Here is a 23,919-nt window from a genome sequence, read left to right on the forward strand (position 1 = left end):
GTTATACAAATATGTGGAGGAGAGAGTTCTGCTGATCATTCCTTTAGATTACGTGCTGATATCCAATTGTTCCTATGTTATTTGGGACAAATCTAGAACTTCATTTTCAATCACCTGTATCCCTTTCTCCAATGCAGTATTAATACCAAACACCAGGTTTAGAGATCTTGGTGAAGTGAGCACTCATTATTGTTACTATCGCATCTGCATCTGACATAAGTGAACTGTCAGCATTTAACGTTATTCTTACACATCGTGTTATCAATAATTATCTTGCTGCCTGCTTGAATTCTATGAAGAGTAAGTATTGATTATGTTATCTTATCAACAGTGTAATTCTGTGATCTGATAAATATACGTCAATGATATCTCTGCGAAATCCAACTTATACTGCTAAATAATTATTGATATTTTAAGGAAATCGTAGTAATTGAGTCGTCCGCCTTCTTTCCAGACATATTGTCATTAATATTATATTATATATATATATATTGATTGTGAAAGCCTATGGAAGGACAGATGGTAAAAGTTTTTAGGATACAGTACTCGTTTTCAAGTGCTCTGTGTATCAGAGAGAGAAAGGGTAATCAGAGAGAGAAAGGGTAAAATTGAAGGAAGTATTGTTGTTGCTCCTGTTTTGTTTATGTAGTGATTACTTTATTTGCAAGGAGAATATAAGAGTTTGCGAAATGAGAGGGTAACCGTCAGATTATTTGTAAAAAAAAAGACGAAAGCTAATTAGAAAGATGAAAAGAAATAAAATTATATGAGTATGTATTGTTTATTTTTAAGTAATGAGTTTAATATGAATAGAAAAATTACTTGTAAACGTAACAGGGACAGACAACTAGTTCATAAGTAAGGTTGCCTATACAATCAATTGATATGCATACGCTACTTATTATTATTATTGTTTTATTTACATAATTGATACACAGACAAAACAAGATATCAATTAAACAACAATTTGACTAGTTATACAGAACAATTCAAATTCTACCCAAGAATCTAATAATAGTCTCTCAGGGAGCCTTGTAAATCTCAATATTTAGTAATTTTTTCCAGTTCTTTGTTGTTAATGTTGTTATCTCTGGGTACTGCGATATTAATAATCCAAACCTGTTGATGTTCGATAATTGTGATGTCAGATCTATTCTGTTTCCAAATGCCGATCAGTTTGTATCCTATAGTAACAGAGATAGTACCAGAGAACATTTGCTGTTTCGTTTTTTCGATACTGTCTCTATTTTATGCTGCCACCAGTTATCAGAAGAAGAAAAGCCATATTTTTTGCACATATGCTAATGAATTATTTTGGCCACTCAGGCATGGCGATAATTTAATCAGTTTGAGCTATCTTGCTGCAGGCACTGATTAGATGTTCCACAGACTCATCTTTCTAATCGCATAATCTGCATTTGCTGTTATTATTCATGTTCAAATTTTTGCTTTCATTACATCAGTTTGTAATGACTATTCTTGAGGTGCTAGAATCCTTCTCTTTCTTTTTTAATATATATCCATATTGTATATCCATATTGCAGCCATTGCCCCGTTTTGTTCCCATCAATTATATCCTCAGTATCCTCAGTATCTCGAAAAAATTGGCCATGCAAAGAATTATTTTTCAGCGCACTTATCGGTTATTTTGCTGTACGTTTAGTAATGGGATTTGTTTCCTATTGCTTTTAGAACGACCTTTTGTGTAACTCCTTGAAACATTTGCTCAGAGCTATTGTCGATGTAACTTTATAAGGTAATTTCTTCTTCTTCCACAATCTGTCTCACGTGCACCATACCCTGCCCACCTATTCTCCTTGATAGGTTCAACCGTCCAATATCACTTTGTGGTTGTAATTCGTGATGCATAGTAATTATTTTTCTAGTTTTGCGGTCCAGATTTTTTTAAATTATCGGGTAAGTAGTGACATATGGAATTTTCCATGTTGCAGTACACAGCTTAAGCATAATGGTAGGCACATTATTAGACGAGAGTTACTTGGGTCCTCACACATATCTTTTATGAAGAGAAAAGTACTTCCTGATATCATCTATCATCCAGTCTTCTACTGAACCTGACTGCAACAAATAATAAAATTGTTCTGCCATTCGACCATGTTGACTGGTTAGATGCTTTAACCAAAATCCAGGTGTCAGGTTTGTTTCCGCTTTTTTTTAATTTTCTAGCTTAACCCTGACCATTTCAGTGATAATGATTTTTTGATTTCTGTTTGTTTCATTTCTGATTCTGTTTCCTTAATTCGTGAGATATCTTTATTATCTTCAATAGGATTATCCCCGATTGACTTCCAAAATTCGATTGTTTCCTCTTTTTTTTTAGTGAATGATTGTTTGCATTTGTATTTCTATGGAGAGTCCGAAAGAAGTGAACATTGGTTCCTTCGATGTTGCACATTTGGTGAATATCTGATGAATGTTTTGGTATGTTTGTACATATTGGTTTAGTGTTGCTTCATATCTTTTAATTTTCTGCGTCACTGCAATAATTCTTAACTTTAGCTCTTCAATAACTTCAGCAATTGTTTTGCTGGTCAAATTATATTTATTTATGTGTTTTGGTTTTATACTATTATTTTTCATCTGTCCTTCTTTAGGACTATTTGAGTTGCTGAGATCAGATTGAAGTTTGTTGATTTTTCGTTCCAACCGGGTTTTCCATTGTGCAGATTCTTTCATCTCGGCTGTTGTTCTCTCGGTTTGTAACCAAGTTTCACTGTAGGATATAAGTTGGGCTGTATAGGAGGTGATTTGTTTCTTTATATTGTTAGTTATGATGGTTTTTATCACAGCATTTGCGCATAAGAGAAGCTGTTTTAGCTTCGATTTATATGTAACGCTTTTGACGCTGGAAGTTTTATAGTATCATTTATGGAGTTCATATGTTACAATATCCCTGACTTCATTTTACACTGTACATCAGTAAAAAAATTCGGAGGTATATCGTCAGCTTGATGCTCACTGAATAGAATTTCAAGTTAAATAGAGCTGTCTCCTGCTGATTTGCTGTTAATAGAGCTGTTGGTTTATTAAGTAACTCTTGCAGCTTAAGAGTCCCGTTGGTTGCTAACACTGAAAACTCTTGCAGCTCACGAGTTGCAAGAGTTACTAAACTCTTAATATTTATTAGACTCTTGCAAGTTCAGTAAATACTAAATTCTTTTGTTCCATAAGTTTTTGTTTTGTTATTGCAGATTGAGGGAATTTTTGTTTCCAAATCATGTGCATCCGTTTTATGAAAACCCCTTTTTCTAGTGTTGATCTGCAAAAACATTTCATGTTGATCTGCAAAAACATTTCATAATATCTTTGATTTCTTCTACAGTCCATTTTTACTTGTGGTTTCTTCCAGTCGCTTTTCAGGCACCTGCTCTGGTTGCTCAGCAAAGAGATCTGGGACCTGTACCCACATTTCGTCTGATGCCAGGATTTCCAACATCTGACGCAGTCTTTGATGAGCCTCCAGTGATCCGCAAACGATTTCTTCTGGTTTTTCACGAATAAAATGGTTAATATAACCCTTCATTTAACCCTTCATTTGCGACCTGTCTGACACCTGTGGCCTTTCTGGTAGCTCTGTTACCTCAACGCATATTTCTCAACATCATTGAAGCACACACAGCACATTGCGACGATAAGGCCATGTTCCTTGGGGTTTTTGTTATTACTACTACTACTACTAATACACAGGCACCGTCATAGTGTCCAAGACTTATCGTGGAATGTCGACTAGAAAAATAACAGCAATTAATATAAATCATACTTACATACTGAATTCTAAAACAATAAAAAGAGGTGTCAGGGATAATAAATCACACAATTCCATTTGCTCATTACTGGGTTTGAGGAAAATCTATGATTTCGATTTTTTTTTCAACTTAGAAACGGCACTTTAAAAATTGTTTTAAATGTTACAAATTTTATTTTGTGATAAATAAAACTAAAAATGAATAATTGCTATTCATTTCGAACTACGGCATACAGAATATTATTAGGTGTAATGGCTGAAGTTATAGCACAAAAGAAATAAAGGAATCCAAAATGTTAAATTTAAAGCTTAATTCAGTCCAAATATAGAATATTAAGATTGTGATTTCTTATCGAGCTTCTTTTTTCATTAACTCTTATATCTCGTCTGATTTATCGCTATCTCGTCTGATTTATCGCTACTTGTCTGTTTCCTCTTATTTTTGAAATAAAATTCATAATAAATTCTACAATACTTCTCAGTTGAACATAATTTTACATTAGTGTTGAAAGTGCTGTATTTTGAAAATCAATTAAACAACACGGCCAAAATTGTCTCTTGCCGTCATGTTTTTTTTTTTTTACTGGCAATGAAATTATTATTATTCAATACTTTCAAGGAAACTGACAGACGGAAAAGCTTTCTTCTCATGCATAAATGCGACGTTCTATAAAAGGAGTTGCTGTAAGCGTCACATAAGGAATATCCGAATGCTATAATATTAGACCTATTAGACGACCTACTTTGAGTCACATTTCTCTTATCCTGCAGCAGATATATATATATATAAGCAAATAAGTTGTAAGCAGATTTTGATAATCATTGAATGTTTGTGTATGTCGATGTACTGACTTCTCTCACTAACACGCGTGAAAGATAGTACCCTATTTATTTAGATTATTATTATGATAAAGTTTTTTACAGAGCGACACCGAGAATAATATTTGGAACAGCTATTAATCCGTCATATAACATGAATCCGTCATGTTATAGGACGGATTATAACAGAATTCGTGTGGGATTAGAACCGTTTTCTTTCTTCTCCTGCTTGTTTCTTCTAGATATTTAGAGTTAGAAACGTTAAAAGAGCTTCTCAGTCCTATGGAAATTGAGGAAGATACTTAAGTGCAAAAGTTATACGGGAACAGTGATATTTTAAAGAAGTAATGATTGAATGGAACGAAATGACGGTAAGTTCGGTACTTTTTTGACGGTATATACAGTACTTAACTTCCGTTTTATCCAGCCTGACGTAAACACAGGGCCATGCGACTGAATTGTAGACGGTGATGACCTGCAAGCAACGACAAAAAAGCTGCAAGTAGGGTAAGAACTCATCACACTTCGTACAGGCAGACAGTTACGAGAGTCAGATTTTTTAAGCCTGATATCTCCAACACAAGTGATCGTTCAGGAATATTCTTAGCTGTTCAAAACTTGTACAGATACAGAAGTAAGATATTGTTGGATTTCTTTTTTTTTTCTTTTAATTTGAAAGCTGAACGAATTTTAAGCAATGATAAAGTAGTTCGAATCCCGATTACGCAACAACAAACAAAATAATCAAGTTTATTGAGCTACAGAAATTCAGGTCATCAAACAGATAGCTATAAGTGGAAAAGTTTTGAAGTATCAGAAGATCATTAGCCATTACATTCTTTCTCTTCTGATTAAATGATGCATGAAACAATGTGTTTTATGCCATTTAATTTCGATGTTCATTTACCTGAACATGAAAGAAAATGAAATTGACTATTATTACTAATAATAACATAATATTAAAATTTATCACTTTCAGTGGAATCATCTTTCTTATATATATAGCTTCGTTTATACATGTATGTTATATTTATACAAAGTCAAACTTAAAATAACTTTTGCACTCTGAACTCAAAGCTCTATCAAGATCAATGTAAAACGGTCTCATTATTGCCACACTAAGTCGGATTTTTAACCGTAAACTCCACCGCACTACCCAGCTAAAAGTGTTACCCTAATGTCAAGGTAAAAGACTAAACTCAGTTTCAACCTAAAACACCAAAACAATTGTAAACCTAAACGCACGAATCACAATATTATGCGCAAAGTTTAACCGTTAAGTTAACCTAAAATATAATCCTATATTGAACCCCTAAAGTCTAAGCAAAATTTCAAATTAAATTTAAAAATCAGATTAGACATTTTTCCATTTTACAATGCAACTGTAATCCCAATCTGACACTTAGTCTAACACGAATATAAAACTAAAACTTCACCCCAACATTAATTGAAACCTACCTTAAAGTTGAACTGAAATATTATCCACAATTTAAAACTAAAACTAAGAAATAATAAACGATAAAACAGGCTGTAATCTTCAAGTGAGCTGATGTGTTGTTATTTTCATTTAAATTGTTGAATGCAATTAAATATATTCGTAAACTAATGATCTGTTTATATAAATAGGAGAGAATATATCATTTTTAATATTTCCTAACGATTAGAAATCAAGAGTAATAGTAAAATATATGACCTTTAATAATCTACTTTAATTTAGCATTAATTATTAGTGCATTTAAACTTGTCTTGACAGCAAATAACTAAAGCTGAGCGTTATGCTATTGACCTCGTACAGACATGTATAATACCAGTGAGGCACTTTTGGGAGAAAGCAGTTATTATTGCTTTCTCCCAAATGTGAGCAGCATACTGTATTAGTTGAACAAGTGCTTATCTCTTACAGTCGCTCGCCGTATGCAAATTCACAATTAATATTTATAAATCATGTTACTTCATTCACTTTTAAAGAGAATGCAAGAATCGGAAGATTTTCTGCATATCATTTTCTTTCTATATAACCATAATTTTAAATCCACAAAAAAATGAATAAATAGATTGTATTTCTGATGAATTTTTCGCGGTGATTTTAAGTGATTTGCAATATACAGCAAATTAAATTTAAATGTAAATTTATGTGTAACATATAAATAAAACAATTTTAAGATTTGTTATGATGACAGAGTTTTATTCCTTTTGCTTATAAAATCACAACAGACATTTATCTGATTGGCATTGTCGAGTCAATTAGCAGATTATATTTGCGTTGAAATTATAATTTGGATATAATTTGGATACGTTGATTTCTATTGTGCGATAACTGTAGCTCTCACTCATAATAGGTTTCTTAGGCCATAGTTTGAAATCAATAACGGTATTCACTTATTAGCAGTTTTTGAGCATAAAGACAGAATTTGTAAAATTCTAAAAATTGTAAGAAATGCCATTCCTAATCTGAAAACAACAGAATCATAATTCCTGGTCCCATTCATATAACGTTTTGATAAAACAGGGTGTGCTAACCATAAAGGAGTTATTGAATATGTGGACAAATTTGCTAAACTTGCAGATGACGAGCGCCTCAGTCCCGAACAAGTGGATAATGCTGATATAAAACTGCATTATATTGGCAATGCAAATTGAAGGATGTAAACAACAGAGAACGAAGAAGGGTCACCATTATTCAGACATTCTAAGGATAGAGTTACTGTTCTTACTAAAATGCACCAGGCATGCACAGACGTAAGATGCTGGTAATAGGAAAAACTGAATACCTTATAGGCTCGAAAGGCAATACTGATTACTTTAACATATCGTCCAAATAAATCGTGCAAATAAAAATGGCTCAATTACTACCGAAATGATATTAGAATGGCTTGAAAAACTTAAAGCCACAGCCTACTGCACATCTTTACACCTACTATCTTTATCTTTACACCTACTAGATTTTAAAGTTTTCCTCATTCTTGATATATGTTCAATAGCTATTATTAATAACTGACTGACTGATACAGACGTTTTATGAAAAAAATAATAATTAATCAACAATACTCGATAAGATATTATCGGCAGCAATAACGATGAATTTGTAACCACACTTGTCTTTAAACAAGGTAAAATAAATGACATAGAATAACTACAGACCCATTGCCAATTTGCCTGTCATTTCAAAATTCGAAAAAAAATAATATAATACGCCCGATAATACAAATCTGATTACCGTAATACAACAATCTCCCGAAACAATATTTATTTATTCAAAAAAAAAAAAAAATCACGTTGACCCCTCTACAATTACGTAAGAAATAAGGACAATTAACACCTAGTGACATAAAAAATAAGAGTTTTATTCATCAAAATATTATTGAAATGAAAATACAACGTGCGTACATACATACATACATACACAAGACAATAGAAACATAATTTACATGAACAAATTATTTTATTCAAGTGTTATTGAATATGATAATCTTTCTTTGAAATCTTTCTTTGAAACATTTCACATGCTACCCTCCACCATACATACACTGTGCTTGATTTTCTTGGGGAACAACCCAAATTCCAGTTCTTTGATTTGTTATATATATTCTGGTCCATTCGGTCTATCCCTCTATGTCCATTGTAAACGTTTGTAACCTCCCCACCCACATTCGGATCTATTGCGTCTTATTGCATCGACAACAAGAAAATTATTAGTATCACATGCATTCTCCAAAAACATCCCTCTTATTGATGGTGAATGACAGCTTCTCAAGAGCATTATTCCTAAGAAGTATTTAATTTCTTCGTAGGTTGCCTGCAAGTTTTTATTTTTTTTTATTGCAAACCTATTTGTTTCTATTCTATTGTACGTGTTCCACTTACTGCTTAGCGAGAGATAAAACTAGATCTGACCACTTTCTTAACACACACACACACACACACACACACACACACACACACACACACACACACACACACACACACACACACACACACACACACACACACACACACACACACACACACACACACACACACACACACACACACAAACTTAACTTCCGTGTAATTTCCCGTTTTCCTCTCCTAACTTCTATGTAACAAAAAAAAAAAGCCATCAACCGATATCACATAAAACCCATTCGGAAATTGAGTGACAACTGTCTCATATGATATTCTGTTTTCATGTTTACTAGTTTCCGGTACACATACTCTCAATCTCTCTCTCTCTCTCTCGCTCTCTCTCTCTATGTATATATATATATATATATATATATATATATATATATATATATATATATATATATATATATATATATATATATATATATATATATATATATATAAATATAAATATATATATATATATAAATATAAATATATATATATATATATATATATATATATATATATATATATTGTATATATTTTGTATGTATTTTGTATGCCTTTATAATAATTTTATAATCTTTGAATAATCTTTGAAGCCTTTCCACAGCTTTATTATCCTCCCCTGCCCCCTCAAGAAACCAGCAGACCAAATCTGTAAACAGTAATCCACTTCGGTCGCATGAGGGCCTTGTAAAGAGACAAAATGACTTCCTTATAAATGTTCCTTCCAACATCGCATATATTCCTCGGTCGTATTTCCCATTTTTGCTGTGTGAAATTGGAAATTTTAATTCATACAACATAACTCAAGTTCCCAGATCTCATCAATTTCTCCAAGTATAATCCCACCAATATAACTCAAGTTTATAACTCAAGTTTATAACTCAAGTTCCCTGATCTCATCAATTTATCCACGTATAATCCCACCATTATCATTTTCCCATAATTGAAGTAATTGAAGTCAATTGAAATCATTCCGTAAATGATTTATGTTCGTAACATTTCTAATTATTCTGCATATCTTGGCATCATCAGCAAACAATTGAAACTCTCTTATCATGTCCTTATATAACATTAAAAGATATAACATTAAAAGATACACATACCGGCCACTATATTAGAAGCATTTATGCAGATGTACGTAAACGCTAATTACGCAACGTATATGCATATGCAAAATATGCAAAATACGCTGCTTAATTCGTCCAAGTGTTCTTGGTAACTGTTCATAGTCAGAAATCATGTCAATAGTGTTAATCACGATGGAAAAACAACAAAAAAAATAATAAAATAAAATAAAACATGGGTGTTCGATAAAAAGCTTATTGTGAGTTCCCGTTCAGCTGGAGCCACGATTTTGAAAACAGCAGAGCTGACTTGTTTCTCAAAAGGTGAGATATCCCGGCTGTTTATTCAGTGGAAAAATAGCCTATTTCATTTAATTTCATCTAACTAAAAGGCGTAAGTGTCATGCTAAGACCGTTCGTCAGGAACAATATTGCTGTCATCTGAGAAGGATTGTACAGAAAAACAGAATCTCCTGTATGCTTTTAATGAAGGCTGTTCCCACCCATATCACTAGTAAGCTATGCGCAGGGAATTTAAGATATTTGTATTACTAGTCCCATACCTATACCGAAGTCATTGATTTCTACGAAGAACCGGAACGTTGTTTAGAGCGGTTCTTCGTAGAAATGAATATCTTGATCTTGACTGGACACTGGGAAAAAAAAAAGTCTTGTTGTCCGAAGAGTTCTGGTATACCTTGTTATGTACCGAAGGTCGTCAGAGAGTTTCGAGGTAGCCAACTGAAGCAAGGAACCCAGCTTGCCTAGTAAACAAAACTCACGGTTTTGAAGGTGATGTCATAGTGTGAGGCATGTTCTGTTGGTATGGAATGAGCGTCCCCTGATATTGCTGAAGGTTGGGTGTCCTCCAAGGAATATCTGAACATCTGAATCTGAACATCGTTACAAATCAAGAAAATCCTGCAACGTTGGCTTTTTATCCAGCAGGCGATTGTTGTTTCATGGACAGCAATGCTACTGTCCTTCAGGAAAAATTGTTTAGTTATGGTTCAGCAAGAATGAATTCCACCATCTTCATTAAGGACCACAAATTCCGGATGGGTATCCTATTGCGAATATATGGGAAATGTTAGGAAAACAGATCCGGAAGGAAAGTTCATTTCCGTCAAATCTGATCCGAGCAGAAAAGGACTGTCTGGTCCAGAAAAGGACCAGACAGTCCTTTTAGCACTGTGCACCATGTTACAAACACCAAGCTTTAAAATCTTAGCAAAGTGAGCACTCATTATTCTTACTATTGCATCTGCATCTCACATAAATGAACTGTCAGAATTTTACCTTATTCTTACACATCAATAATTATCTTGCTACTGCTTGAAATCTACGAATAGTAAGTATTGATTATATCTTATCAACAGTATAATTTTACGACCTGATGAACATACGTCAGTGATACATCTCCGCGAAATCGAACTTGTTCTGATAAATAATTAATTTCAATTTTAAGAAAATCATAGTAACTGAGTCTTCCGCCTTTTTTCCAAGCATATTGCCAATTCTTTTCATTTCCAACCAGCGTTAACAAATTAAAATTGACTAGACTGCGAGCAATTGTATAAATCTAAACATTAGAAGCTGTTCCATAGTGATTTATTATTGATAACACACATTGATAACACACACACATCTCGTGGTAAAGGTGGATTAAGTTCTGATCACTTTCCTTAGTATTTTTCCCTTAATGAAAATAAAGCACATCCCCTTGCGGCAACTTGTTTAGGTAAAATTCTTAAGTTCTGCATTACTTGAACCTTAGCATTTTCAGGTCTGGCTCCTACTGACGGAGACCTCAATAAAGGTCAAAACCGGTATGAGTAGTGACCGTTGCCTTTAATGCATAGCATTATACATCTCTGCAAGGGGATGTGCTTTACATTATTAAGGGGAAAATACTAAGGAAAGTAATCAGAACTTAATCCACCTTTACCATGAGTTGCCTCAGACTGGCACTAAGTACAGGCGCAAACTTGATTTACTTGTCTGTTTGCTTACTTGGGAAATAAGATTAAAAAACCATTTTATATATATATATATATATATATAATATTAATATTAATATATATATATATATAATGTTAATATAATATTAATATTAATATATATAATATAAATATAAAATTACTTGGTATCTTGAATACATAATACACCCAAGTTAAAAAACTTTCTGCATCTATCTCTCATCCTGAGATTTTATTTAATAAGGTCAAAGCACCTTGTAGCAACTTGTTTAGGTAAAATTCTTAAGCTCTGCATTACTTCAACCTTAGAATTTTCAGGTCTGGCTCCTACTGACGAGACCTAAATAAAGGTCGAAACCGTATGGATAGTGACCATTTCCTTAATGCATAGCATCATACATCTCTGCAAGGGATGTGCTTTACATTATTAAGGGAAAAATACTATACTGTACTATACCAAGGAAAGTAATCAGAGCTTCCTTCCTTACCATGTAATGGTGCAGTAGCCGTGAGTCCGTCCCCCTTTTTTATGGTGGTGGGGGGGATACAGCACCATTTACTCCCCACCAAATTTAATTTTATCCGGGCTCCGGAACGGGCACAGGTTGCGGGATGAAAAACCCCAGATAAACTGGCGGAAAAAATCCTGCTGTTCACGCCCAAGACCGGCTAACTTGGCTATGGCTGAGGAAGTTCCTCAAATTCCTCACGTCTTCGACGGGAATCGACCCTAGGACACTCCTTCCCCAGGCATATGCTTGCGAAGCGCAAAGCGACTAGGCTGACCGCGCGGACTGATCAGAACTTAATCCACCTTTACCACGAGTTGCCTCAGACTTGCACTACGTGTAGGCGCAAACTTGACTTACTTGTCTGTTTGCTTACTTGGGAAATAGGATTAAAATAGGATTTAGGATTAAAATAGGATTAAAAACCAAGTTTATATTAAATAAAATTATAAATAAAATTACTTGGTCTCTTGAATATATACATTAAACAAGATAAAAGTCGGAAACTCACTGTTTGATTTACCTGATTTATGCTCACACCCGAGCAGCATTTACTTGTATTTGGCAAGGATTTATTACAATTTTGAATCACTAAGCGATTTACAATCAAGAGCATGGAAAGGTAAGCAAAATAAACATTGTATCGATAATATATATAATATAAATATAAACATTGTATCGATAATATATGCGTGTTATCAAACTAGAGAAGAGTTGAGACTTATTGCGATTCTTGTACAAGGGATAAAGCAGCGAAATCGTATAATTAAAACAAGTGTGATGGTTGTTTATGGACATTATACCTGCAAGTAAGACAATAGAAAGAAGCCATAATTGGTCAACTTATCACTTTTAATACAAAACTGGTGTTCTATTAAAAGAAATCTACATCTACAAGAATGAAACACAGTCTATTCCATGAATGTACTGCGTTCCTTTTCTTGTGGGTCTCTCAATGAATGCCATAGAGCTACAGCGGATCAAGCTGGCTTATCTTTTATCTTTTATATGACAAGAAAGTTAAATCATCCGAAAGGAATGGGTGGAATTCCCTACACTGAAAGTGCCTCAGTGGAACTCATATTAAGAATGCAGCACCAATCTGTTGAAAACTATTCGCCTGTTTGGTTGCCTTTCAATCTAAGCAAGTGACTGTCATCGGTATTTTGCCTAAACTGAACTCTTTGATACTCTGAGTTAAAATCTTGGTGGAAAGGTTGCAATTTTGACAGTGAAAGTGTCAAAATTGCAACCTTTCCACCAAGATATTTTAGTATAGTCGTTTTCAAGTGCTCTGTATAACAGAGAGAAAGGGTAAAACTGAAGGAATCAATGTTGCACCTGTTCTGTTTGTGAAGTTATTACTTTGATTGCAAGGCGAATAAAATGAGTTTGCGAAATCAAAGGTAACCGTCAGATTGTTTTTTTAAAAAAAAGACCAAATCTAATTAGAAAGACTGAAAGAAATAAAACGATATGAGGATATATTGTTTATTTTTAATTATGGAGTTTAATATGAAGAGGATTACCTGTAAACATGATAGGGATAAACAGTTAACTAGCTGATCAGTAAGACTGCCTATTTAATCGATTGATATTCATCTACTACTTTAATAATATTAATAACAATAATAATAATAATAATAAAAATAATAATAATAATCTGCTACTTATTATTATTATTATTAAAACGAATGGCTTCAGTATTGTGCAATAAACGTATCAAAAGTGTAATAAATAAATTCCTTAACTGTGCACATTATAACAAAAATTAATAATAACAGTCACCATATAAACTAAAGGGTATCCACTATGAAACCTAATAGTAATCTAATTACTTACTCTATTGGCACCTAAAACTCTTCAAATAAGGGAACGCTTCTTCAAGTCAAGAACACAGTTGAAAGATTGCATGAAGGTAATCACAGAAAATATGCTAATTGCAACTTACAAAAAAAACGTAGGACATAGCGGATTCAAAAAAAAAAAAAAAAAAGCACGATGAGAAATAAATGGCAAAACTATCAGAAGTTAGGAAAACCCACGTACTTCACCGTCAATATTTGAAAGACATCAACTAACACGACGATAGCTTCAGCAGGGCACCATCAAGAAAGAAAGCAAAAGCTGTACACTGGAACTTCTTTAGGAAATATGAATTCCCAACTTGAAAATATCTCATGAACCAAATTTGTTAAAATGAATACATAATTACACTTTAAAATTCAGGCAGATAGCCAACCATCAGGGAATTAATATGCCAAATTAATATGCCAGACCTCACCATAGTCGAAAAACAAAATATGCGGTTTATTTATGTGGGAATAGTGGAGTAGAAAAAAAAGTGTATGAAAAACTAACCAATATGGATATGGAAATTCAGCGAATTTGGATCAAAAATGCAACAACAGTTCTAGTTGCTATACGACCGATAGAAGCAACAATATAAGGCAATTTAAGAGAAATCTGGAAATGTTGAACCACCTAGATAAAATAGGTTTCATCTTCACAGAACAGCACTATTAGGACACCTTACATTTTACGACGATATCAAGTCGATTCGTAAACCATTGAATTAAGATTGGAATTGGACTCATTTCACATACAGAAATTTGTTTATTATATTATATAGTTACATGTTTCGTTTTAATATTTCACAGTGGACTATATTAACTGAATATGCAATTAAACATACAACTCACCAAATATTGTGATTTTTATGCAGAGAAATAATGCATTAGTATATAAAATCATTTTATTCATTACTCAGTATTACAATAATATGCATTAATATATTAATATATATTAACATATACAAAGTTTCAAGACAATAAATTAAATTTACAACTATTATACGAATGCATTGAGATTATCGTATATTTTCTTGATGAATTCAGTAATTTTTGGTAACTGCTCGAAAGCACGTGGTTGAATTCTACAGACGCCCACTAACTACTATTACATATTAAATTTCACGATGTCACTTTATGAAATTCAAAATATAGGAACATAAAAGTTTATATTTACAAAGATTTCTTTCAGAATATTCGAATTCCTCAAAGTTATACAGATTCTACAACGAGACTTCAAATAGGAATCCAATTTTCTTGAAATTTATGAAGAACACCATCGTTAGTATACATATACATAGCAACTGGTTCGTAAGTGGCATTTCCATAATTATTTCCACAACAAGTAGATTCATCGGTTTTGTATTTAATCCGCGGAAAATATTCAAAATGTGCCAGAATGACGTCTGCTGCTTTCTTCACGTCTGCAATATTTCGATAGTCTTTGGTAAAGAAAAATAGCATTCCCCAACTGGAATTCTTAATTTCCATCGTGCATTTCACCACATCGAACACACCCTTGTGCACAAGTTCTACTGCCTTGAGCCAACTTCGGTCAAGCTGTGTGAGTCCGTTGGCGTCTTTGTTGTAAGCATCCCTCAACAGAAGCCATTTTCCACCGTATTTGTTTTCTTCGGTATATTTGTCGTTCTCATTTTTGGCCCAAATGATTTTAAATCCACGCATTTTATTCGGACAAAAGCAGGCAACGCTACTTGGTGATGGATAAATCTGTTACAAAAAAAAAGAAAAGCAAACATTAGAACATTGTTGAAATAATTCTTTAATCATTTCGATGTGCGCTATTTTAAAAATTAATAATAATATAAAATAAATGGGAACTCTCATTGTTGGTTTACTCCCTCCTTGCATGGAACGCATCATATACCGCGAGGTATCGCATGTGAATAGTATCCTGACAAGTGTTTTGAAAACTTCTTTATGTAATGGTATAATTGGTTAATCTGAGCAGTATTACATTTTCAAAGGCTTGAAAGACCAATTCTGTTATTCATTGAAAGGTGTGAATTGATTTATGAGAACCATTTTTCCGCCAAAATGAACAGCCATGTAAAACTCGAAGTGATGGCCAAATTAAATAAGACTCTTAGCTTTTCATTTAAGCTTATCTGAGAATGGCAAATACACACACACACACACACACACACACACACACACACACACACACACACACACACACACACACACACACACACACACACACACACACACACACACACGTGACATTTAGGAAAGAAAGCTATTATGACGCATCACTAACTGAAAAGCGTGAAAATACATTACTTTTTATCAAGTCTGTATGGTGTGCAACGTGCGTATTTCCCGTTCATATTATGCTCTTAGGGTATTTGACTTTTCAGGCCACTGTAATTTGTAAGGTTTTTGTATTCAAAAGCGAATTTATTCAGCATTTATGGGATGTATAGCTATGAGTCACCTTACAGACATAATTAGTTGTCCGGGGTCTTCTATTACGATATGTATTTCTGGCTGTCCTGCAGTTGGCATCAAAGGAATAATTAAGTATAGTTGCTTATGTCATAAGTGTTTTCCTGTTTCCATGCTATATCTCCGATTATTATTCTAATAAAAATAAATTAATGAATTATTAATACAGAATGTCATTTTGAGCATTTAAATATGTGCTTATTATTGTCATCAATATAACAGTCATTGGTATTCAAATAAAATAGTTTATACGTTATTTTAAATTGTTTCTGTGTTACATTCGAAACAGACCCTTATTGTTAATAATATATATAACAAATACCTGGCTTTTAAGGATGGGATAGCGAATAGTTGTCTTCAGGACAGACTTTCCGTCATCTTTAAATTCGCAATGTTCTATTACGGGGAAAGTGAACTGCATATCGCTTGCCACTGTATTCTCGATCTCACTGATACGTCTATAGTCGTTCGTGTAAAGAGCAATCACTCCACGTGGACCTTCTTGCAAAATGCACTTTGCGTCCTGGAAAACTCCAAGATCCACAAGTTCCATTGCCTTCGACCATCCCCTATCAAGTTCTGTTTGACCTTCATGGTCTTTCTCTTGACTGTTTAGTGATATCAACCATTTTCCACCATATATGGTGCCCGTTTTAAAAACGCGATCTTTGTTATTCCATATACGATCGGGATCCAATTTACTTGATAGTTTACATTTAGAATAAGTAGACGACTCCATCGGCTAAAGACAAAGGAAAAAAAGAAAATTAAGTATCTTAAGTTAAAATGAAATGTTTTATGGTAAATATTGAAATAAATATTCTCAATCAACTAATCCATACGATATGATGGAGTAAGTCATTCTGAATACTTTTATAAAATAACTGAATATTTAGAGAGAAAATAAAAACAGAAATGTTAAAGGTCAGATATTTTACGCTTCTGTTTTTTGTAGCATAAGTGATTGAAAACAATTCGTTTCACTTACTCTAAGTCACATGCTATTCGTTAATCAACCAGTTCATCAGCAATACGTCTTAATGCTTTTGTATTTTGATTTTTAGAGTACTAATCATCATCATCATCATCAAGCGTATCAAGGATTTAGGCCTAGCATGGCCTGTTCCGGCCTCAGAAGTCATCGTTGAATCTTTTAAGAGGACGTTGTGGTTTTCTTTTTCCTAATGGCTTGTTCTTTAAGACTTGTTTTGGTAATCTTTCTATTTTCATTCTTTGAACGTGTTCCATCCATTTATGTTTATATTTTTTAATTTTTGCTATTACTGGTTCTTGGTTTAATTCTTTCATAATTTCTTCATTTCTTTTGTGATCAAATAGGTATACTTTGCAGTTTTTCTCATAAACTTCATTTCTGCTGTTGTTAACCTTTGTTTGTCTTACAGTACTAATCACAACAAATATTTAATGCGATGAGTGAAAAATTACCAAAGTATATGAATTGCATTATGAACAGTTTTCGTATATTCCTTGTGAAACATCCACTAAATTACGTGCAATGGGTACTAACATATTAACATTTTATTTTCAAATCAACCATCCAGCAATGAAACAGAATTCAACTCTTCTAGAATGTTATTTTATTTCTTAGAGGAAATTATTTGCGAGACTTCCTTTCCTTCTCCTTATCGTACCTTCTTTACAACCTTTCTCTCTCTGAACTGTATACCGTACTCCGTATTCTCTATCACTTGCAACTGCGTGAATGACGTCAGGGCAGCCAGATCCAAAAAAGGATATCACAAACAGCAAAAAGAAGTTGAATAATGGCGATAGCGGAAAGGATACATTTATTATCTGTTCAGTGAAGTTCTTTTCCACTTAATATTTTTTTCATATATTCGGCGCCAAACCGTGTACAGTTATTTTCATTCCAACTATGTAGCAATTCTTGTTGTTACTGCTAAACGAAGAACTGCTTCTATCGGTGACTTTAACCGTATACAGCGGTTAGGCTTAACGACCTAACAGTACTTCTGTTATCAGACTAGCTCTGCTATGTCTGGTAACTAAATTAGACTTGTCTATTTATCGTAAGGCTCACATAAATAGAAACCGAATGGGGAAATTAGAAAACGAACCCTAGAATTTTTTTTAAAGGATACTATATTCAAGAAATAAATAAATAATAATCATAAACATGCAAGCATAAATCGTAATTTTAACTTGGAATGTTATAGCAATAGCACATAAAAAAAGAATAATTTGAGAAAAATTCTAAATCAGTATGGTATGAACATAGCTTAGGTAACAGATTTAAAGAAAGAAAACAAACAAAAAACTGAAGAATTAATGAGTATATTCAAATGCAGTGGAGTAACGAAATATAAAGACGCAAAAGCAGGACAATCATAGTAATCATTATACACCTTCACAAGCTGTTACCAAATATGTAATCGAAATAGCTTCGTTATACAGCCGTTAGTACTTTAAAAGAAAAAGGAATCAATAAAATGCAAAATAGTTCTGAATTACAAGCCAATTAAACTAGCAAATATATTTAATCATCATGACTGTGATATAAGAAAAAAAAACGAGTTTATTCTATGTGTTAGCGAAACCATTTATATGATATAGAAGTGAAATATGGACGATGAATAAAAAATAGACAAACAAAGAATAACATCAGCAGAAATGAAATTTTTAAGAAAGAACAACAGAATCCACTAAATTACGTACAAAAAAATCGAAAAATTAAAAGAACTACAGCCAGAATGAACTTTTTAAACAATTATATAAAACGTTAATTAATTAGACAAACAAAAGGTTCAAAATGCCGATAGCATCTCAAGAAATAGACTACCTAAAGAATACCAATAGAAACTATAAACTAAGTAGAAATTAGAAATCGGAGAAGACTCTTAAGGAGATGGTTTGAGACCTGAAAAGACCAGCAGGCCTAATACTACAAAGGGAAGAAGTTAATAATATTATTATTCGTGTTATACGCATCCACTGATATAGCATTTGCTTTCCGTACATTCTATTCTACGTTCTTCTTTATCTTAAGAGAAGGGGAGATAACTTCCAAAAATTAGACAACGTAATTCATTTGTTTAAACAAAAGTGTGAATTTAGGTGTATTATTTAGAAAATAAACATATACTTAGCTACTTACGTTGTCTTCAGCTTAATAAAAAAATCTGGGAAACGAAATTATCTTCAAGTAACCTCAGAATATATCTGCTCTCTGGACACTCATCTTAGGTGACTGCAGAGGAATCAACTGCTGCTTTTATAGCCAGCATCTCAGTTTTACTTTCGCTATCAGAAACCGAAACCAAAACTAGAATCGGTTTCTTTACTGTATGATTCAAAGCGAAGAAAAGCCACATTTTATCCAATATACGTTTTAAGGAAACGTGTTATACAGGAGTATTACTATTTAAATAACCATTACCACGTATTATATCCTATGTACGTAGTACATTTTCTGTTTTCTCAGAAGCGATCGATGCACGTTGGTATAAATGCGCGGTGGTTTCCCTTCTGGCAAGCTGCCAAGGCAACGCCTGTGTAAACAGACATAAAAGTTCAAGGTTACGCAAACACACATCATAAGTGTCTAACAATATATATACAGTATATATATACCGGTACTTCTCGTTACAACGAGAATTGAATCCAACTTTTTCGGAATCCAAATATCGTTTCAAATTTCATTTATTTCCTTAATAATAAGAATAATAATTACTCTGATTCTTTAGAGTGTTTTTAAACTGAAGATAATTTAGATGGTTTCATAAAAAGGCGAGAGAAATTTTCCCCGTTTAAAACTTCGCATTTTCATTCTGCGAAATCGGCCAGAACCCATGAAAATTAATTAAGAAAAATATTAAACTGGCTTGAGTTTCAGTTCCTTCGATCACTAACCAAGTCTATGTGCAAAAGGGGAATTCGGAAACATGAACCTCATCGTTATTTAAGTGAGGTATTTGATGTAGAATAATTATTTCTCCTTCGAAATAAACATGTATGCAACTAACTTTATAACTACTTTTGATAAAAAAAAATTGCAGTAACTAATGTAGGTACAAGTATTTATTAAACATTTACTTTGCATTAATTTTTTATTTTTCCTAAAAGAGTACCATATAAAACAAACTATTAATACAGTAATCGATCATGGACGAATTGTACTTTTTACCATTGATTATTATATTTGATTAACGCGATTTTGATATATGCGGTAACATCGAGGGATTAATTAACCGCGTTAATATAGGGATACCTGTATTCTGTATTCTCTACCACTTGCGACTCCGTCAATGACGTCAAAGCAGCCAAGGACGAAAAAATATAGAATAAACAGCAAAGAACAGTTGAGTGGTGATAGGATTCGTTTATTAATGGTGCAATCAATAGCGCACTCAGGATTTAATCTCGGGTGGGGGGTTGATTAGACTATTTGAGAATCAAAACTATGCATCGCATATGCCCTATGCCTGATCATCGGCAATGATCGCTAATTTATAAGTAGTATAGAAATAGAAGACACGACACACATAAATAAAAAAAAAAATCAATTTTAATTAGGAAAAGATTTTTGGAAATTTTTCTACTGTTTTTTTTTTTCCTTTTTTCTTTGGTGGGCCAGGGCCCTGCTCCTCCCTCTTGGTGCAATGAAGTTGTTATTTTACTTAATAGCTTTTTCATATATTAGGCACTGAAATGTGCACAGTTATTTTACTTCCAACTAAGTAACAAGGTCTGTATATCTTAGTTATTCTTCTTCTTACTGCTAAACAAAGAACTGTTTCCATCGGTGACTTAATCCGTGAAGCACGATTAGGCTTAACGGTCTAACCGCTCTTCCTCTATTAACAGTGAAACACAAGTACTGTAGCTGCATTCTTCTTAGATCATAATGTAGTTTTGACCACCACAATACTTTCAATATAAAAATATTTGTACACATATTTTCTTCCAGTTTTAATGAACTAAATTAATAATAACTATTTTTCGTAAACAACAGATAGATGGATTATGTAGTAGACACGGAAAATGGTGGGTTGTATATTAGAGAATTTAGGTAACGAATCGGGTACGGGACGAATCCTGTAGCGTTCACTGTCATTCTGCAATGATTACTGGGAATTCACTTGATCAACTAACAGCACTTCTGTCATCAGACTCGAACTTTTATGACTGGTAACTAAACTAGATGACTCGGCTATTAAACGTAAAGCTCACATAAGTAGAAACTGAACAGACAGATTAGAAAAGAAACTAAAGATTACAAAAAAAAGGGTGCTATAATAATAATAATAATAATAATAATAATAATAATAATAATAATAATAATAATAATAATAATAATAATAATAAAGATGCAACCCAAACATCAAAATTTTAACACGGAATGTTAGAACAATAGTGTAAAAAAATAACAATTCGAGAAAATACTAAATCATTATGGTAAAAAAAGAGCTGACGTAACTGAAAAAAAATTGAAGAACTAAATGAGTATATTCAAATACACAGTGGAGTAACGAAATCTGAAAAAAGCAAAAGCAGGATGGATAACCATACTGATGATTATAAATAACCTTGAAAAGTTGATACTAAATATAGGACAGAAATATCTTCTTAAAACACAAAACTTATGGCTTTTAAAGAAATAAGATATCAATAAGATGCAAGTAGTTCTGAATTGCAAACGAACTAAACTAGAAAACATATTTAATTATCTTGAATCTGATAGAAGAAAAATTCAAAATTATGAATATTCAATGTGTTAGCTGAACCAGTTATATGATATTGAAGTGAAATATGGACGACAAATAAAAAATAGAAAATAACAAAAAAATAAATAAATAACATTAGCAAAAATGAAATTTTTAAGCAAAAACAGAAGAATAAACTAAACTACGTGCGAAAAGAATGGAATATTTACAAGAACTACAGCAAGAATGAACTTTATAAATAATCATATAAAAAGTTAATTAATTACACAAACAAAAGGTTCAACACGATAATAGTATATCAAGAAATAGATTACCAAAAGAATATTATTATAACTATAAACCAAATATAGGGGAAGACTCTTAAAGAGATGGTTTGTGGCCATCCCGTAAAGTAAAAAAAAAAAAAAAAATTAAATAAACGAAACCAAAACCCTTTGGAATTTTTCGTTCTTCAGGAAAACAGCAAGAGAGACAAATCTCGTGAAATATTTCTAGATAATTATATGTTCTAAATTTCATTGTGAATATATTTGTAAATAATATTTCAGTCATATAAATCTGTATTTATAAACTTAAATGAACAAATTTAGGTATCGTTGGCACATTCTCCATATTTAAGAATATTTATTCTGCCTAGAATTTCAAATTAAGGTTACATTTAGTTAGAAAACTAATGACGTTTTTAGAATCTTATACATGGCACAGAAGCAGTAAAACTAGATTTCATAGTTAATTATTTTAGAAAATATCTAACTACAACCTATTGACAAGAAAAACGTGAAAGAAGAAAAAAGCAGTAAATCTGAGATTCCATCGGTTAATTATTTTAGAAAATGTGAACATGAAAGAAAAAAGAGTGTGTGCTTGAGAGGGGGACACCAATGATAGCCTGTAATTAATTATTCAGAAAATGTCTAATGGCTCCTCTTGACTCTAAACTAAAAATTCCCATAGTCAATAACAGTTACGAAATACCACACACTTATATTGGAAAATTCGTGCTGCCACCTATAGACAAATATTTTTCAACACTTCTACAACCGAACCAAATATCCCAAGAGCAGCAGAACACTAAATTACTTCCAAAAAGAATCGAAAATTTACAACTGGAGTAAGAATGAACTTTATAAACAATCATATAAAAAGTTAATTATTTAAACATTTAAACAAATATCAAGAAATCGACTACCAAAAGAATACTAATATAAACTATAAACCAAATAGAAGTGAGAAATAGAGGAAGACTTTTAAAGAGATAGTCTGAAGCCTGAACAGGCCAGCAGGCTTAACACTATAATACCGATCATAGTCATCCACTGATATAGCATTTGGTTTCTCTACATTCTACCTTCTTTATCATAAGAGAAAGTAAGTTAACTGAAAATCAATAACTTAATTAATTTTTTAAACGAAAGTATGATTGTAGGCTGTATTATTTATTATTTAGATTTAGAAAATTAACATATACTTAAGCTACTTACATTGTATTCAGCTTAATAAATAAAGAAATCTGGAAGACAAAATTTTCTTCAAGTACGTAACAACAGTATCTAGCGGCTCTGGACACTCTTCTTAGATGAAAAGAGGAACCAACTGCTGCTTTTATATCCAGTACCTCAGTTTTACTTTCGAGATCAGAAACCGAAACCAAAACTGGAATCGGTTTCTGTACTATATGATTCAAAGCGAAGAAAAGTCACATTTTATCCAATATACGTTTTAAGGAAACGTGTTATACAGAATTATTACGATTTAAATAACCATTACCACGTGTAAACAATTATAGAATTTATTATATCCTATGTACGTAGTGCATTTTCTGTTTTCTCAGAAGCGATCGATGCATGTTGGTATAAATGCGCGGTGGTTTCCCTTCTGGCAA

The 23,919-nt window shown here is 32.6% G+C and overlaps 1 protein-coding gene across 2 annotated transcripts; it reads right to left on the bottom strand.

Annotated features, from left to right (window-relative positions):
• Window positions 1–14,750: 14,750 nt before the first annotated feature.
• LOC150106569 (uncharacterized) lies at window positions 14,751–23,613 on the bottom strand. 2 transcript variants are annotated; one of them, XM_090392541.1, is made up of 3 exons: window positions 23,519–23,613; window positions 16,655–17,074; window positions 14,751–15,594 (listed from the first exon to the last, which is right to left on the bottom strand). In XM_090392541.1, exons 2-3 carry the CDS (start codon window positions 17,069–17,071, stop codon window positions 15,100–15,102), a joined length of 912 nt encoding a protein of 303 aa, XP_090248667.1. In that variant the 5' UTR covers window positions 17,072–17,074; window positions 23,519–23,613; the 3' UTR covers window positions 14,751–15,099. The 2 variants fall into 2 exon arrangements, with proteins under 2 accessions (XP_090248667.1, XP_090248666.1); XM_090392540.1 differs by lacking the exon at window positions 23,519–23,613 and adding an exon at window positions 19,469–19,689.
• Between the last annotated feature and the right edge of the window lie 306 nt (window positions 23,614–23,919).

This window comes from Typopeltis vanoorti, chromosome 5 (genome assembly GCF_054136105.1).
Source record: "Typopeltis vanoorti isolate ZY-2024b chromosome 5, IOZ_Tvanoo_1.0, whole genome shotgun sequence".
Lineage (NCBI taxonomy): Eukaryota > Metazoa > Arthropoda > Arachnida > Uropygi > Thelyphonidae > Typopeltis > Typopeltis vanoorti.